At 43.3% G+C, this 19,690-nt stretch overlaps 1 protein-coding gene across 1 annotated transcript in view; it reads right to left on the bottom strand.

Annotated features, from left to right (window-relative positions):
- The window catches only part of LOC138968295 (fibrinogen gamma-B chain-like), a 485,749-nt gene extending 476,140 nt beyond the window's left edge, over positions 1–9,609 (bottom strand). Inside the window, exon 1 of the mRNA XM_070340855.1 lies at positions 8,307–9,609. Within this exon, the coding sequence (XP_070196956.1) occupies positions 8,307–8,324 (18 nt within the window). The 5' untranslated portion in view covers positions 8,325–9,609. The remainder of the gene's footprint in view (positions 1–8,306) is intronic.
- Positions 9,610–19,690: the final 10,081 nt, after the last annotated feature.

Below are 19,690 nucleotides of genomic sequence, written 5' to 3'. Positions count from 1 at the left end.
GGGGGTAGGACAGGAGGACGAATTGTCTGTCTGTCTGTCTCCATCTCTCTCTGCCTCTGTCTGTCTGTCTGTCTCTCTTTCTCTCTCTCTCTTTCTCTCTCTCTCTCTCTCTTTCTCTCTCGCTCTCTCTCTCTCTCTTTCTCTCTCGCTCTCTCTCTTTCTCTTTCTCTCTCTCTCTCTCTCTCTCTCTCTCTCTTTCTCTCTCGCTCTCTCTCTCTCTCTTTCTCTCTCGCTCTCTCTCTTTCTCTTTCTCTCTCTCTCTCTCTCTCTCTCTCTCTCTCTCTCTCTCTCTCTCTCTCTTTCTCTCTCTAGATATAGATATAGATGAGATGTACGGACACAGAAGGAGAGAAGAACAAGCTGACGAACTAACATGAAGGCGTAATCAGCCAAATTATATGGAATCAGATTTCAGGTTGACCATTCCAGAAACACAGGGGGGGGGGGGGGGGGGGGGGCAGATGTACGGACACAGAAAGACAAGCTGACAAACTGACAAGAAGGCGTGACCTGCCAAATGAGATGGAGGCAGCAATTTCAAGTTGACCATTCCAGAAACACAGGGGGGGGGGGGGGGGGGGGGGGGCAGATGTACGGACACAGAAAGACAAGCTGACAAACTGACAAGAAGGCGTAACCTGCCAAATGAGATGGAGGCAGCAATTTCAAGTTGACCATTCCAGAAACACAGGGGGGGGGGGGGGGGGGCAGATGTACGGACACAGAAAGACAAGCTGACAAACTGACAAGAAGGCGTGACCTGCCAAATGAGATGGAGGCAGCAATTTCAAGTTGACCATTCCAGAAACAAAGATACAGTTGAGGGAGGGAAGGGGGGGAGGGCAAATGTACGGACACAGAAAGACAAGCTGACAAACTGACAAGAAGGCGTGACCTGCCAAATGAGATGGAGGCAGCAATTTCAGGTTGACCATTCCAGAAACACAGATATGGAAGAGGGGAGGGACAGATGCAGACACTATAGAGACAAGGACAAGCAGACAAACTGACATGAAGGCGTACACATATGATTGTGACAGGGGTTGGTGGTGGTGGTGGTGGTGTGTGTGGAGAGAGGGGGGGGGGGGTGCGGGTTGTATGGCTCTAGGTGAAGGAACTAATAGGCGATGAGAGACTGATACAGACGAAGGCATTGTAAAGGACACGGACACGGACACATGCACGGACACATGCACGGACACATATAACGGAAACAAAGCACAAAAGCAAACATTTATGCAAACACTTTTGTAACACAACGAAAAGGGCAGACAAGCATGCATACATGGATACGCTACTGAAAAACGATGAGTTGGAGGGGGGGGGGGGGTTGGTAGGGCAGGAAGGAATACTTGAGATGGAGATGGAAGTATCAATTAAACTTCATCAGACTGCACCCAAAACGCAGGCACCGCTGATGCACACGCCTTACACGGGGGGTGGGCAGATGTAGGCCGCTGTTGTTTATACATTCAATTCATTAGGATATCTGGTTCCATTTCTGCTTACTTTGTTTCTCCTTACACATTCTACACTCTAGCCTTTGCACACCCCAGTTCTGGGCCCCTTTTGCACGAAGGTGTGAGAGAGAGAGACTGAGAGAGAGAGAGAGAGAAAGAGAGAGAGAGAGAGAGAGAGAGAGAGAGAGAGAGAGAGAGAGAGAGAGAGAGAGAGAGAGAGAGATATCCAGAGACAGAGACAGACTCGTAAATCATCTTTTCAGACGTAGGTCAGTGTATAACGAAAGAGAGAGAGAGAGAGAGAGAGAGAGAGAGAGAGAGAGACAGAGACAGAGAGAGAGAGAGAGAGAGAGAGAGAGAGAGAGACATATCCAGAGACAGAGACAGACTCGTAAATCATCTTTTCAGACTGCTGTAGGTCAGTGTCTCCCCCCAAGGCCTGACCAAACCGGTACAGCTGTGAAAAGACGGATGTCTGAAAGGATTTCGTTTCCTCTCCAAGAACTGTCGGCAGCAACGCTAGACTCATTTCTCACCACCTGTCAATATAAATGATAAGACTTCGCTTTTTATAGCTGTCTAGTGAGGCGGCATCCTCTGGTCTGACTGCACTGTCTTGGCGGGGCGTCATTTTGGACCGTCCGGTTAGGGGCAGAATATATCTGCGCAGAGTCAGCGGCACAGATGACGCACTGCAGATTATTGATGCTGCGATAGGGATTATGACGAGTGCTTGGCCTGTTTTCTTTTCACGCAACGTGTAGCGGGCTGGGATAATCTGCAGTGCGTCGTCTGTGCCGCTGACTTTGCGCAGGTATAATCTGCCCCATATATAATAATAATAATAATAATAATAACGGGCATTTATAAAGCGCCTTATCAAAAGTTCAAAGCGCGGGACAACAATACATGTATACAAAAATCATACAATCACTGTCAGATTCAAACAACACATCATGCACATCTCACATCCCCAGACTCTATACTAAGGAACTATCCGTAGTGTTGTTGGAACAAGTGAGTTTTCAAATTGGACTTAAAAGATGAAATGGATGGAGAGTGACGTAATTGAAAGGGGAGTGAATTCCATAACTGAGGTCCATAATACGAAAACGTGCGGAAGCCATGAGCCTTGCGTTTAAAGCGACCTTGACAGAGAAGTCGAGCATCATCAGAAGAACGAAGGGTGCGAGAGGGAGTGTAGAGAGAGACCAGTTCAGAAAGATAGGCAGGTGCCGATTCAGAGATGATATTGTAGCAGAAGCAGGCAGCTTTATACCTAATACGTTCAGATACAGGAAGCCAGTGAAGTTCTTTCATGAGAGGAGTGCAGGGTTGTCGATGCTGTGCTCTGAAAATGAGACGTGCAGCAGAGTGTTGTACTTTTTGCAAGGGTTGGAGAGTGGAGTCAGGGCAGCCTATGAGAAGGGAGTTGCAGTAATCTAATCTGGACAGAATGCAGGATGTAACGAGAGTTTTAGTGGCATCAACAGTGAGAAATTTTCTTATGGAACCTATTCTTCTGATCTCAAAGTAACATGTCTGACAGACATTTTTTGATGTGTTTTTTGATATGACGAGGGTTTGCTACAGAGTTCCTTCGTAAATGACAACGAATTTGAGAGTTGACGCCAACGTGACCCTGGCGTCATTGTGGGAATTACCTGAAAAGACATACGATATCGATTACAAAAGACGGGCGCGGTGGCGCGGTGGTAAGACGTCGGCCTCCTAATCGGGAGGTCGTGAGTTCGAATCCCGGTCGCTGCCGCCTGGTGGGTTAAGAGTGGAGATTTTTCCGATCTCCCAGGTCAGCTTATGTGCAGACCTGCTAGTGACTTAACCCCCTTCGTGTGTACACGCAAGCACAAGACCAAGTGCGCACGAAAAAGATCCTGTAATCCATGTCAGAGTTCGGTGGGTTATAGAAACACGAAAATACCCAGCATGCTTCCTCCGAAAGCGGCGTATGGCTGCCTAAATGGCGGGGTAAAAATGGTCATACACGTAAAATTCCCCTCGTGCAAGAGAGAGTTTCAGCCCACGAACGCGGAAGAAGAAGAAAAAGAAGATTACAAAAAAAAAATCCAAGACGTCTCGTTTTGACCCTTTCTTTCTTGATATCCAATTAAATTAAATCAGATCAAATCAAATCTTTATTATCTCAAAATTAGAAATTACATCTCTGACGTCAAAAACCAATAACAAGTTCCAAGACTTCACGATAAACATGCTTTCACTTTTTCTGCATGTCTCCCGAGGAAGAGACAAAGAATTTCGAGAACGAAGTTTGTCTCGGGGACTTCAGTATATCAACAGTAGAAATTCAACCGTAATCAGGTCACCTCAAGGCTCTGTATGTATCGGTGTTGTATATCATTAACTCTGATCCGTGTGAAAGAAAAATGATCATCCTCTCAATTAAAAACAAGCTCAAAGAATAAACCCCAAAACGATTTTTATCGATAAGCCCAATGCTTTAGTTTTTGAATAGCGTTGTGGTTTATACTACACTAGCGTTTATAAAGGACATCAGGAATCAATGGAACAAGTCGTGAATAACTTCGTTCAGGGTTCCCGATGGCGCAAATGTATGTACTTTCCCACTCGCGCCTCTGAAGCTGTTCGAATTCTATGTCTCGTTTGACATTTGAGAGAGAGAGAGAGAGAGAGAGAGAGAGAGAGAGAGAGAGAGAGAGAGAGAGAGAGAGAGAGAGAGAGAGAGAGAGAGAGAGAGAGAGAGAGAGAGAGAGAGAGAGAGAGAGACGGAGAGAGACAAAAACAGACAGACAGACAGACGGACAGACAGACGAACATACAGACAGATAGACAGACAGAAAGAACAAGAAAGAAACAGAAAGAGACAGAGACAGAAAAGGGGATGGAGAACTGAGAGAAAGAGAGAGAGAGAGAGAGAGAGAGAGAGAGAGAGAGAGAGAGAGAGAGAGATTTTGAGCGAGAGGCAGAGAGAGAGACAGACATATAGACAGACAGACAGACAGACAGACAGACAGACAGGGACAAACCGAGACAGCGACAAAGATATGATCCAAGCTAATTCTTTGACACTTCAAAGTTCAATGACGCATCAAATCCTTCACAGTCAACAACAAAACTGAATCGAAAAAAATAAGGCATTAACCCTAACTGTAGTCACGCGCACATTCTCACGCGCATGTCAACCATACCCAGCTGACACAATAAATGGCTTCAACTTTAAACGACCTTGTCGATTTTCAACGCTTCTGGGTTTTTGATGGCTTGAAAAAGGATTGGTCTTATTTTGTATTGTGCGGGAGTTAAATAGAATTGCAGGCTGTGAATACTATTTAGTTTAAAGGGAGATTACCCGCATGCAAAACCGGATGCCATAAATCGTGATGTTACCTTTGAGTTTACCGTTGTTGATGAGTTTCACTTCCAATACAGTGGGCGTAACATTCTAACAAAAATCGTATCCAAAATGGCGTTTTATTTAGTTTTATCTGTTTAAATGGAGCTTATCTGCATTTAAAGCAGCCTCAAATCGCCTAAAAGGGCTATACTGGCGGTTCAGTTTTTGGGTTCGGAGTGATGAGACCATGCACACGTCAAGAATACCTTAATTGCGCTAAAACAATTAAGTATTTTGACTTTCTTTTCTATCGGTGAAGGTAGCATAAGGAAGAATCAGGACTCCAACGCCGAAGATTTTGTTTATCTATCACTTTTCACTTTTTCTAAAAATAGACACCATCATCATATCAGTAATCATACGACATTTTCAGTAAAAAGAAACCCAATATTTATTAAAGTGCCGTAAATTTCTCTTTCTCTCATTCTATTCTCTTGGAAAACTGTGGTGTTATCTTGAATGGTATGCCAAGGCTGAATTGAATTGAGAGTTGTTAATATTGCTAATAGGGGTGAATGTTCTCTCCGTAGTTACTGGAAAATAATTGCCTGGGTACACTATCAGGCGATCTGATCTTTGAGGGCACTTTAAATGTCCAAGGCTGTCACTTTTAGTTTTGGCGCTACAAGGGGGACAATTACTGTATGTTGTACATGACGATGACAATAAGGGGGAGAGGGGTATGTATGTGTGTGTGTGTGAGAGAGAGAGAGAGAGAGAGAGAGAGAGAGGAGAGAGAGAGAGAGAGAGCGAGAGAGAGAGGGAGAGAGAGAGAGAGTGAGAGAGAGAGAGAGTGAGAGAGAGAGAGAAAGAGAGAGAGAGAGAGACAGAGACAGAGGCAGAGACAGAGACAGAGACAGAGACAGACCTAGACAGACCGAGACAGGGGACAGAGATATGAAAATGCTAAATGAATACAAGTGGCCCTACTATACATCGATTATTACACCCCCGGTATAGGGGTGTGTATAGGTTTCACTCGATGTGTTTGTTTGTTTGTTTGTTTGTTTGTGTGTTTGTGTGTTTGTTTGTGTTCGCAAGTAGATCTCAAGAATGAACGGACCGATCGTCACCAAACTTGGTGAACAGGTTCTATACATTCCTGAGACGGTCCTTACAAAAATTGGGACCAGTCAAACACACGGTTAGGGAGTTATTGGTGGATTTTGGTTTTTTTTGGGGGATCAACTACGGCATAACTCTTCCTTATCTTCTCCATGTTTTCAGCGTTTACCTCCCTTCCTTCGTATGGTGCACTATAGTATGAGGGGGCATCTTCGGATATTCCCGGCGTTTTGTTACTATTTTTAGAAGGTCACCGCAGTGTCCAGAACGTAAATTGGACCCGTAAATTATCCTCACTGTAAAAGTGCAAAGGTCGAATCAATTTATAGCCACGCGAAAAATACACTGTCATCTATCTCTCTATAGCTCTTTCTCACTTCTAGTCAAGTACGAGTTATCTTTCCATGCTCTTCAACGAAGGAGAAACGCTGGGTTAGTTCCGGTATCTTCTACATCATGGCGTCTGCACTGAAAGAAAGCTCGCTCAGAGTGTGTGGTGGTGGAAAGCAGTACTGTGTCATTTGCCATAACTATCGTGGAAAAATTATTGAAGGAAGAGTTGTCAGGCTACATAAACTTCCAACAAACGAGCAACTGAAAAGAGCTTGGGAGCAGCGCCTACGTGTTACTCTTTCTTTTAGAAAATGACAAGATTTCAGTTGTGCAACTTGACAGAGTGACTTTCTCGTCTAGTTAATCAGATGGGTATTATTTGTTCATGTACATAAAAGTGTAAAAGAATGTTGTTGTACAACATACTTCTTTCAATCATTAGTGCATTTTGCTCTTGTCTGTGTAACAGGCACATGAGCTGTAAGAAGGACTGCCGTGTCTTTCGGTATGACTGTAGTCTCTTGTGTCACTATAAATCTCAGTCATTGACTCTGTGTATGTCACTCATTGATGCTTACATTCCCAATGCATGGAAGACAGAAATTATAAAACTATATAGTATGCATGAAAACTGATGCTGGTTTGTACTCCAAATTTTTGTATCCAGTTAAAATATGTCTGAGAAGTTGAACGCAAACCAATCAGGTGTGAGCGTGTGTTGTAAGGAGTGCACTATTTTGTAACGTGGGATTATGTACATGAAATTATAAATAGGGTTTGTGTGGTGTGTATCCATGCTTTTTATGTTTTTAAGGGAAAAATATTTATTACCTGTGTGTGATTACATTTTGTTTTTTAATCACAGTTGGCTGAAATATTTGCCGAGGAACGACAATGCAGTGTATTATGTATAGGTTACAACACGAGTGGTTTTTTATATGGCTTGTATTTCAGTCAAGACCCAGCGGATGAATATCATCGGGAGACACGAGCCTTTGGCGAGTGTCTCTCGATTGATATTCCCGCTGGGTCTTGACTGAAATACAAGCCATATAAAAAACCACGAGTGTTGTAATCTGTATATCCCATTCTACCATCAAACACAAAGTGTAGACTACTAGCGGCACTGTTGCGATCTGTGCAGGGTAAAACTGTTGCCAGCGAGACTTAGCCCTTTTGCAACCTTAAACTAAGTGACCGTCGCTGAAAAAATAAAACGAATGAGTGCATCGATAAGTACGCGGTAACACTACTTTCAGACCATTTAAAAGCTTTAAGTAAAGGTTCATAAGTTGCAAGAAAGTAATGAAGTCGAATAGAAATTAATTTAGTTGAAGCGCACAATTCTTTTGTTTTGCGTTTCAGGTCGGCAGAACGGGCGAAACGGGTTTGGGACCCATTTGGCTTACTCGATTCAGAATTGATTCCACGTTGTTTTTCTCGAACGTGTGTAATTAGGCTTATTGACAGAGAAGCAAATCTTAGGGAACAAATATGTAGGTTTAGATTTAACCATTTGCTCCCTATTTGAAATGTATCTACGTGATTAACTGTTTTGCGAGTGTGTTTGCATGGATGAACTTAAACTGGTATGGGTGAGAGGAAAACGCGACCGACACGTCTGTCACCGCCGATTGATTGCATTTTGAAGGAATATGACTGGATTACGGAAAAATATGTGGACTTACTGCAGAGCCAGGCAAAAGAGTAGACTTGCTCGCAAAACACGTGAAACAGCCGATGTTTGATAGCTGAAGGCGCACACCAAAACACACTACCGACAGATTCTCACAAGGAACTTAGTCGATAAATATCGACAGGGGGCCGACAAATGGTTTAAATGGGAAATGTGTGTATATGGGTGTGGGTTTGAAACAAACAAACAAACCAACCCTTGTGAACCCCGGGCCGCAGGCCTTCGATGTAGTGATTGAAAAAAAAGGATGTTCTCAAATGGTTCAATTCTCATTTGGTCTGATTCTCAAATGGTACCGGTATACTCCCCCCCCCCCCCCTGGCCGCAGGCCTAGGAGTAAAATTTTATAGACACTGACCTTCTTCCCAGGGGTCATTGACCCAGTTTTAGCTATGAGAGGTGGTTCGCCCAGAGGCTGTAGAGTATACTGGGGCGGTCTCTTTGATGTCTTGAGAGGAAACTTGGCCAGGGTAGTACATGCACCAGAACTGGTGGACACCAAGGACAAACATGAAATCGAAGCAGTTTGCTTTCAGAGAGAACGGTCGTCAGCAACTCAAACTTCTCTGTTTTCTTTTTTTTTTTAAATCTGACTTTCTTTGTGGCCCCCTGACTCCGCCCCCCTCCCTCTGTAAGGACCCCCCTCCACAAGGACCGATTTTTGTCAACATTTTAAAGGTCGCTAGAGAGGGGTTCCACTGTATGACCTAACCGCTGCTGGCAGACGGCCTCAATCTTCACGCGCAAAGACGAGATTAATAGGTGCTCGGTTTTGGTATTTTGAATTACATTACATTAAACCTTTGTTGGGTTTCATGGTCATGGCAACAGCCATAATAATATTACATGATGTATAATATCATATTTCAGCATATGTGAATTACATGTCATCATACTAAACTGTCATACATTTTTATTCCTACATTATTCTGATTGATCACAACCAAACCTACTATCATTGGACACATCCAAATGCAAGCGCCTGTTCTTGACAATTTCTCTCTGATCTAAATATAAAATCAGTGCAATTTCCTGGGTCGGGCTTTGCCACAGACACTCACGGTTTGGCCTGTAGGTAAAATGTACAATGTATTTTCTGATTTGTGCACAAAAGCTTTTTTTCTTTTTTCTTTTTTTTAACATAACAATGTTTAATGTCACTGTATGTTTAAAAGACCATGGTCATATTTGTAAAAAAAATGTTAAATTAGAAAATAAATAACATTTTGGTTCATGATTTTTCCTACACCTGTGCTAAAAATAAGAAATAAAAATGTCGGGTATATAAGTCACTCAAATACAGCTAGGTATGAATGGCTCGGTTTGAGTTTGTTGCAGTTGACCCTGCACAATGCGACATATCATGTTTTTGTTGAACAATTTTGACGTCACCCCTCCCATAGGGTGACGTATTTCACAACTTCCTGTGTTACACAAACTCTGTGATGACCAATTTTGACGTCACCCCTCCCATAGGGTGACGGATTTCACAACTTTCTACAGATGAACAATTTTGACGTCACCCCTCCCATAGGGTGACGGATGTCACAACTTCCTGTGTACACAAACTGATGACGTATTTCACAACAAAATGGCGCTGCCCATGGTCAACCTCGAAACTATCCGTATAGAATGGGGGCGTCCTCGCCCCCATAAAAAGTCGTCTGCTAACGATGCAAGGGGAGGGTACTCGTGTTTTTGTTTTGGTTCGCTAGCATCTGGTTATCTTGTAAGTTGAATGTTCGTTTTTTTCGACCTGCATTGCATTCATTATGAAAGAAACTTTTGCTTATTGCATCTCATACATCAGATCAGTTCTGAGATTCATTTTTGCGTGCAACTGATATGGTTTTCTGAGCCGTGCAATACGATTTTAGAACTTCATACAAATGTGTCACATTGTTCGGCGCGAGCGAGGTCAAAGGTCGGGAGGAAAGTAGTCCTTTGCCCAAATCGGAATCTGCACTATCATATATTTTTTGGAGTCCATGATGTATTTATTGAGCTATAAAAATACAACATATATACCCATACTGAAGTAACAGAGACAAAGAAGGGAGGTCATGGGATATATAATTATATATGTATTCAAAGAATAAAGACATGATGAATCTGAAGCTTGATGAATGACTTGTTTTACAGATAATCACACACACTTCAACAGACGCAGTTGATACAGTTTGGGTTTTACTTATCTAAAACATATACAAACAATAGCAGTTTAGCAAAGTTGGTAAACAATGTAAAGGAAAACAACTGAAGTAACATTAAAGAGCCATGAACTGGTAATGTGAAACTGCTCTTAGGCTAATGTCAGACGAAACAAAAGCCGAACAAAAGCAAAACATGGTGCTTTTGTGTGTTGTTTTGCTTTTGTTCGGCTTTTGTTTCGTGTTTTGCGAGCTCCGTCTGACATTAGCCTTAGACAACACGCACATCCAGTTAACAACAATAAATGCATGACTACCAAGCATCAAAATGACTCACTGATTCACGCACAAATTCCGCGTGTGCTCAATAATTATTGATAACATTTAACACATATGCATAGGCTACAAGTTCGTGACACTGACAGTCGAAGTGGTCTGTCAAATGCTAACTTGAATCATTTGTTTCCACAGCATTATCGATAGCATCCTTGCCATCTTTTCGCAGCTGAAATGTGCCTCTTGCTCTGCGCACTAATTCTTCTTTTTTTCCACTGACAAAGTGGCCATGTTTCCGAAGAAAATCTTTCAATTCTTTCACGTTCATGCGCTCGACTGCCGCCTCTATCTTAACCGGAACTTACCGAACCAAAGGGACGAAACTCGTGCACACCTCCGGCCTCGCTAGTGAGAAAGAGCTATATATACGGCTTCTCTGTGTTTGTGTGTGTTTGTGTGTGTGTGTGTGTCTCTCTCTATGTGGGCAACACCTGTGGATTGTTCAGTTCTGTTTGTGATGTGGTCTGGCGGCTTTTGTGTATATGTATGTACTGTCCTTCCTTTGAGAAGCCATAACAGTTCAAAAGGGCTTAGAGATAAGCTCTAAATTGCTCAATCCTGATTCTACAAGGACTTATACAGAAACATATTCATGGTCAAAGGGAAATAACCTTCTCAGTTGGTGGCAGTGAGAATGGGTGCAGTGAGAATGGTTATTTCCCTTTGACCAACGGGGGTGTTTTTCCTATCGGAGGAATTTCTTGTTATTATTATGTTAACTTTCTGAGACTCTGGTTGAATTGGATTAGAAAAAACCAAAACTGGACCTTAGACGTTGATTCTAAAATACGGCCCATCAGGGTTTCTCGACAGTATTAAGCCCGGTTTCTTCTCATTAAGAAGTACTCTTGATAAAACCAAACATGTCTCGAATTGTCACAAAAGCCAAGAGTTTGGTTTAGGAGATAAAATGGTGAACAAATTAGGTATGTATGAGAAATAGTGTTTTAACATTCTATTATTCAAATCTTCAACGCTGTCTTGGGCGAGTCTTTGGAGATGACACATTCTAGCTCCAGGGACTATACGCTCCATTGATTACGCTCAGACCTACCTTTTGGTCCTGACAGCAGTAAAGCACGCACGCATTCTCTACACTACAGATTGGAATCCCTGAATCCAACGGGTTTGCAACTACCAGCACAAGTCATGACGATGAACAGAATAGGGAATATGGCGCAGGAGATTTGCATACTGAAACTGTCCTGCTGTTCATGTGGTTTAAGTTGTAAGGATGGTTAAATATATTTTTTGATTTTATCGTAGCTTGTTTGTCCAAGATATTAAACAGCAAATTAGCGTTATATCTTGCAGCAAATAGCGTTACATCTTGTTAACGTTATATCTTGCAGCAGATAGCTGACGGCTCATGCTATATATCTTTTTTTTCTCGACATGTCTGTTATCATTTGCTAACAGTCAGCATATTAGAAATAACTAATACTAGTGTTATATCTCGCAGCAGATAGTGTTATATCTTGTTAGCGTCATATCGTGCAACATATAGCTTTATTTCTTGTTAGCGTTATGGAGAATACTACATGGCTTGCTGTGTCGTACCAGATTTACACGAGTTTTTTTTTTAAAATATTGAACTCCGAGCGAAAGCGAGCTGTTCACTATTTAAAAAAGCAACGAGTGTAAATCTGGTACGACACAGCAAGCCATGTAGTATTATGTTTATCCTACATACTGCACTTATTACTCAACACGTCCCGCAGTCGAGGCAGCCACATTGAAGAGGCTTGATTTCGAACCTCGATCTCTTCTAAAGCCTTGTGCAATCTATTACGTCAAAGCAAAGAAACGTCACTCTGGAAAGTGTGGCGTGACGTGTTTGTTCTAAAAATTCATCGAGGGGAATTAACGAGAGCATTATTTTTTCTACAATGACGTTTGTCTCGGTGACTTTGGCATCATTAGTTGTGGCAAAAAACAGGTCCCTGCCAGACTTGCTTGACATGACCTCATTTACATGATATACACACGTGTGATTTGAACGATTATTATCTCATGAGTATCTCTCTCACGTATGTAGGATAAATATATATATATATATATACGACTTGTGTCTGTGTGTCTGTGTGTTTGTGTGTTTGTGTATTTGTGTATTCGCCATGCACGGCCAAAGTTCTCGATGGATCTGCTTCAAATTTGGTGGGCATATTCAGGTAGACCCGGGACACGACACAACCTGGTCGATATTTCAACACGTGCTCTCAGCGCGCAGCGCGGAACCGATTTTGGTTCCACCTCAGCTATTTTGGTTCCACCTCAGCTACCCGGGCCCCCATACCGACACACCATAGCCGCTACACCACATCACAACGCCAAAGTTCTCGGTGGATCTTTTTCAAATTTGGACACCGTATTCAGCTACACCCCGGACACAATATCATCGATGAGATATTTCAACACGTGCTCTCAGCGCGCAGCGCTGAACTCATTTTCGTTTTTGTGTTCATTTCACCATTATAAGTAACTCTTCCTTATCTTCTCCAGTGTTTGGCGTTTATCTCCCTTCCTTCGTGTGGCTTTCCCGTTCAGTTGTAAGTTACTACACTGCGCTGTCCACTGCGCTGAGCGTCTTCGGATATTCCCGGCGTTCTGTTACTGTTATTATTTTTAGAAGGTCAACGCAGTGTACAGAACGTAAATTGGACCCGTAAATTATCCTCACTGTAAAAGTGCAAAGGTCGAATCAATTTATAGCCACGCGAAAAATACACTGTCATCTATCTCTCTATAGATACGGCTTCTCTGTGTTTTTGTGTGTGTGTGTGTGTGTGTGAGTGTGTGTGTCTCTATGTAAGCAACACCTGTGCATTGTTCAGTTCTGTTTGTGATGTGGTCTGGCGGCTTTTGTGTAATTTTATGTACTGGCCTTCCTTTGAGAAGCCATAACTTGCTCAGTCCTGTTTGAGTGGAGTTCGCCTCCAAAGGTGATTAACACGGTTACATTCGTCGACAAGGATGGGACTCGATATGGTCAGGATTGGCATTATGGCCACTGAATCATTTTCGTGCTGTTCCCATTCCACGAATCTGGGAGGGACCTAAGCTTGGCGGGTCCATTGTTCGGACCCGGCGAAGCCGGCGTACGGCTCTAAGTACTTCTTCCCGGCGAAGCCGGCTACCCGGCGAAGCGGGTATTCATTCTAGTATATATATATATCTTGCAGCAGATAGTGTTATATCTTGTTAGCGTTATATCGTGCAACAGATAGCTTTATTTCTTGTTAGCGTTATATATATATATACTAGATGATTACCCGCTTCGCCGGGTACCGGCTTCGCCGGGAAGAAGTAGAGCCGAATACCAGGCTGCGCCTGGGACCCGGCTTTGCCGGCGCACGAAGGAAAGGAAATAAACGCGCAAAACACTGGAGACCTTCTAAAAATAGTAACGTGCAGTGACCTTCTAAAAATAGTAACGTAGTAACGGGAATATGGATTGACGCCACACGGAGGAAGGGAGATAATCGCGGCTGAAAACACTGGAGAAGATAAGGAAGAGTTACTGGTAGTAGATCCCGAAAAAAAATCGGTTCAGCGCGCACAGCGCTGCGCGCTGAGAGCACGTGTTGAAATATCTCATCGATGAGGTTGTGTCCGGGGTGTAGCTGAATACGGTGTCCAAATTTGAAAAAGATCCACCGAGAACTTTGGCCGTGCATCGCGAGCAGACAGACAGACAGACAGACAGACAGACACTAGTCGTATATATATATATATATATAGATATATATATATATATATAGATAGATATATATATATCTTGCAGCAAATATCGTTATTTCTTGTAAGCGTTATATCTTGCAGCAGATAGCGTTAAGCGTTATATCTTGCAGCAAATAGTGTTATTTCTTTTAAGCGGTATATCTTGAAGCAAATAGCGTTAAGCCTATATCTTGTTAGCGTTATATATTGCAGCAGATACAGTCATACAAACCTTTCGCGCGAAATCAAAAGGAACGCTCTTCATTCACGACACACTGAATCGATAACAATAAAAAGCATTTCTTTCACCTCCATCATAGTTCAAGGGGCCATCCTGGGTGACAGACTCTCGTTGGTGACCGAGACTTGACACGGGTCAAATGTGCCAAGGGGGATTTCTGGGTCACTAGGTCATTGCATCCTATATCCTACAACCTTCAGTATTAAAACAACGACGGGAGTGTGAACCCGTAGAGAACGTCGTTGTTAGACTTTGATTGGACATTCCGACCGCATATTTCTCAATCCAATATTTTTATTATGACGGCAAAACATGGCATGATGCTGACATTAAATGGAGAACATGAAGAAAATAGATGTCAACATGAGCCAGTGGGCGAATGTTGATATCTTTTTCGAGACGTATATGTTGTCTTTTGCTTAATTACACTCAAAATAAACTTCGCCAAACAATAAATGCGACAAATTTCGCACTCTTAAAGCATACATTCCCGTGTCATTTCATTTAAATTTCTATGCCAGTTAAGGCCGTTCACTTGACTATCTGGATCACCTATCTATCGGATTACATGAAATGACACGGGAATTTATGCTTTCGACACAATCCTGCAACGAATCTAGAACAGCCGCACAGCATTCACGTGACCGGATACAGCCAATCACCCACAAGGCAAGACAGATGTGATGTTCTCGAACAACATTCGATGCATTTTCATATGAGGCACTCACAAAACAAATACCACACAGTTGGACATGCGTTTTCATTGCTTAGTTTGTCCTCGTAATAAAGGAAGCAACAGATTCATAATCATCGTCAGACACAGTAAGGAAATAATCTAAACGCTGTGTAAAAGTTGCTTCGATTTTGTTCAAATAATAATTAAAAAACCCCGTCCACAGCCTTCATCTATTATACTTGCATTCCGAGAAAGAAAATAGGGACCGTCGCTGATATGATGTTGATACATGTACTCATACTTCTTGAACATTCTCAACTTTTCATTTCACTATAGCAGTCAGTGCCGAGACATGCATTTTTACATACTTTGAGTTAAAGTGTTTACGCACGATCAGGGTGATTCGGCCACGGAAGATGGCTGTTTCCAGATTTTGTTTTCTTCCTGCACACGTACACAGCTCGGGACCTCAACTGTTCAGTTATTCAAGTAAATTTAAACCGCGGCAGTTATGAAACAAAAAACCACACACACACACACAAAACTAGCATCACAAGAATAGTAAGGTAATGGAACGTATTGATTTTGAACAAAACAAGACATTCAAAAGTTCGTCTTATTATTGCGAAGACACAGACAATGAAATGAAGCGAAACTTATCTCAGAAAGCGTTTGTTGTATTCTGTTTCTGGGGAAATAATGATAACGCGGTAGTGATGATTTGTTGCATTACACAAGCCTAGATAATAGTGAGGAAGAACAAGGGTTGTCCAGCGTTACAAACAGTGTCCCTTTTAACCAGTAAACTGTAAAAACAGTTACAGACAAATACCTGAAACCCGAATAATAACGCAAGTTTATTTCTGGTCTTTGAACTCATCATGAATAGCGGATAAAGAGAGAAAGAGAGCGAATGTCAAAATCTTGGAATAGAAGTTGAACAAATATTGCTGAAGCAAGTACTCAAAAAAGTACTTTCGTTCTCTCAGAAAATGAACCATGCCAAAAGGAATAATTTTGCTGTTATTTGTATGTTTAAAACCTATTTGCGACACCTTGTTACGTACGGCTTGCTTTTGTGTGTGTGTGTGTGTGTGTGTGTGTGTGTGTGTGGTGTGTGTGTGAGTGTGGTGTGTGTGTGTGTGTGAGTGTGTGTGTGTGTGTGTGTGTATGTTTGTGTGTGTGTGCGTGCGTGCGCGCGTGTGTGTGTGTGTGTATGTGTGTGTGTGTGTGCGCGCGTGCGACCGTGCGTGCGTGCGTGCGTAAACGCGTGTCAGTGTCTCTCTCCTTTCTACACCCTTTCCCTCGCAGCCTCCCTTTGACCCCAGCAGTGCAAACAACAGGGTCTCAAGGAATTTCATTTTCATCAGCATTAACACGGCAGCGATCCGCATTGTCGAGAGATGTAGCTCTAAATCTTCAAAAGACGATTTCTCTCCTTGACGCTTCTACCCTTGAACAGTCTGCACTGTCCTTTTGAACCTAATTGTACAGACTAAAAAGAAGAGAAGGAAAAAGCAAAATCCACGCCTTCGGCCTTCGGTGTCCCTTCGACCCAATGCCCCATTTCGGCAAAAAGATGGTGTGTGTGTGTGCGCCTGCGCACTTGCATGCACAGAAGTCTCTCCCACACACATCGGAACTAAGCCGCCTGCATTGCATCGGAACTCGAGAATGGTTGTATGACGGCTTGCTGGTGCCAAAAAAGAGTGTTACTCGAAGACCCACACCATTTTTGTTTCAAGTTGTTTGTTTGTTTGATAGATTGTTTCAGTGTTTGATTTGTTGATGTTTTAAATAGTTTTAAGCACGGAGCTTGCCATGTGAACTGTGGTAAGAAACAAAGTTGCAAAGTGTCGAATATAATAGCAATATCAACTGAAGAGCTGCTAAAACATAATAACCAACCAACCTTGTTTGATTTGTTTGTTTGTACTTCTTCTTCTTCTGCCTTCGTGGGCTCAAACTCCCACGTACACTCGTGTTTTTGCACGAGTGGAATTTTACATGTATGACCGTTTTCATCCCGCCATTAAGGCAGCCATACGCCGCTTTCGGAGGAGGCATGCTGGGTATTTCGTGTTTCTATAACCCACCAACCTCTGACATGGATTACAGGATCTTTTCTGTGCGCACTTGGTTTTGTGCTTGCGTGTACACACGAAGGGGGATAAGCCCGCACTATAGCAGGTCTGCACATAAGTTGACCTGGGAGATCGGAAAAAATCTCCACACTTAACCCACCAGGTAGCGGCGGCCGGGATTAGAACCCTCGACCTTCCGATTAAGAGGCCGACGTCTTACCACACCGCCACAGCGCCCGTCAGTTTGTACTTTAAGGCTGTTCCTAATTGTGACCCCCCACCACGGCATGAGTCGCATGTCACCTTTGCATGATTTTTATATTTTTACATTTTCCTACAGAGTTTTTTATGCTCTATCCAGTGGTGAAAACCGTTTTAGAAAAGAGCGAAAACTGTTTGAGTTATAAGCCTGTGACTAAGGTGACCCTCACACTGTTACCAGACACTCCCCGGACTTATATTAAGCCTAGCGCAGAACCGCGCGAGGTGACATGCGACTCATTTCGTGGTGGAGGGTCACAATTGTGCCCGTTTATCGAACATTCAGTGTAAACACTTTGTGCAACCAGTTTTGGGAAGTAGACCTCGCACCAGGGAAGTATACACAAAAACCTTTAGCCAACCATCCAGCCCTAGGCCAACTATGTCAAATGTTCGACAAACGCTTAGAACTGTACCCACGGAATACGCGCTATATAAGCTTCCTATTGATCCTATTGATTGAAATGCTTATCACTTTTGGCCCAGACATACCGCCATACCTAGGCTGTGAAAGCATGAGGCATGTGGCACGGTGCGCATTGGCGAAAACAGGCGAAGAGTTCCCCGGCGCGAAGCCGCCCATTGCATGTGACATGCCAGTGATTGTCGTCGCGGGAAACAGCGCGTGCGTTGCATGTCGTGCTGAGAAGAAGGGGAGGAGTTGAATGGGGGAGGGGGGGGGGGGGGGGGGGCAGAGCAGGAGAGAGAGAGGGAGCGAAAGAGAGAGAGAGAGAGAGAGAGAGAGAGAGAGAGAGAGACACACACATACACGCGCGCGCGCACACACATGCACGCACGCACGCGCACGCACACACACACACGAACACACACATGCACACACGGGCTCCTTCTGTCTTCTCATGAACGTGGTGCGAGTTTTTTTCTCTCTATCTTGCTTGCCTTCTGTAAGACCCCCGAACCTTCGTCCCGATCAACCTGCTAGCTACCTACCCCTATCCCTATGATAAATAACTTTCTTTTTGCCCCTACTGACCAAAGTTTCAAATCTAGAATAATTTTCCCATATTTGTCTGTGTGCTATTGTCTGTGACCCTGCTTACGCTCCGAATGTTTTCTTGTCTGTATATGTCTGTCTGCCTGTGCCTGTCCCTGTCTGTCTGTCTGTCTGCCTGTCTATCTGCCGTCTGCTTGTCACAGTCTGTCTATCTATTGCTGTCCGGCGCTGTCTCTGTCTCGGTCTATGCCTGTCTCTCTCTGTCTGTCCCTGTCTGTCTCTCTTTTTCTTTTTCTCTGTCTGTCTGTCTGTCTGTCTGTCTGTCTGTCTGTCTGTCTGTCTGTCTGTGTGTGCGTGTGTGTGTGTGTGTGTGTGTGTGTCTGTCTTTCTGTCTGTCTGTCTCTCTCTCTCTCTCTCTCTCTCTCTCTCTCTCTCGGTTACAGTCTCTCTCTCTCTCTCTCTCTCTCTCTCTCTCTCTCTCTCTCTGTGACCTTGTTAAAGCTTCGAATGTCCTTCTGTCTCTGTCTCTGTCTGTCTCTGTCTCTCTCTTTCACCTTCTCTCTCTCTTTCTCGGGCCTCTCTCTTGTTTTTCTTATATAGAGCGGGTTTTCCTGCCGCTATCCCTCTTCATTTCTCTCAATACAATCATAGTAAGCTTTCCTTGAAACAACTTCCCTCTCTCCCTGTTTTTCCACTCTCTCCAACCACATCCACCCCACCCCCCCTCCCTCACCCTACTCCCATCGACACCCACACACCCACCTTCCCACCCACCCAGTCTTGCAATGTATCAGCGACCACTCTTCGCGTCAAACGTGGGGTTTTAAAATCCCATCAGCTTCCGAAATTGAATCAGACATTCCATTTCCGATTTCAATCGCTCTCGTCACTTTTTATTTAATTTTCGTTTTTCAACTTTTAGTTTCTCTCTTTCTTTTCCGCAACACCAGCCGTTTGTTTAAAACGACAATGTCTCCATTCGCAGAATAATGAACGGGTTGAACAGTTTTAGTTTGAAACTCACGAAGCTGGCAGGAAATTAAAAGATATTTGTCAATACATTTTCAACACTCTTTATCCGCTTGCCTGCTGTAACCTGTCCTATCCCATTCATTTGTCAAGCCCCCTCCGGTCCCCTCGTTTGTAAGTGTCCATCTCTTTGCCTCTGTGTCTCTGTTTCTGTCACTGTCTCTGTCTGTCTGTTTGTCTTTTTGTCTCTGTCTCTGTATCTCTGTTACCGTCTCTGTTTCTGTCTCTGTCTGTCTTATCTGTCTGTCTTGTTTGTCTCTCTGTCTGTCTGTCTGTTTTGTCTGTCTTGT

Source organism: Littorina saxatilis, linkage group LG6 (genome assembly GCF_037325665.1).
Source record: "Littorina saxatilis isolate snail1 linkage group LG6, US_GU_Lsax_2.0, whole genome shotgun sequence".
Classification (NCBI taxonomy): Eukaryota; Metazoa; Mollusca; class Gastropoda; order Littorinimorpha; family Littorinidae; genus Littorina; species Littorina saxatilis.
Note: the sequence above shows the minus strand (reverse complement) of the source record. Positions and strands in the feature narration are given on the sequence as shown.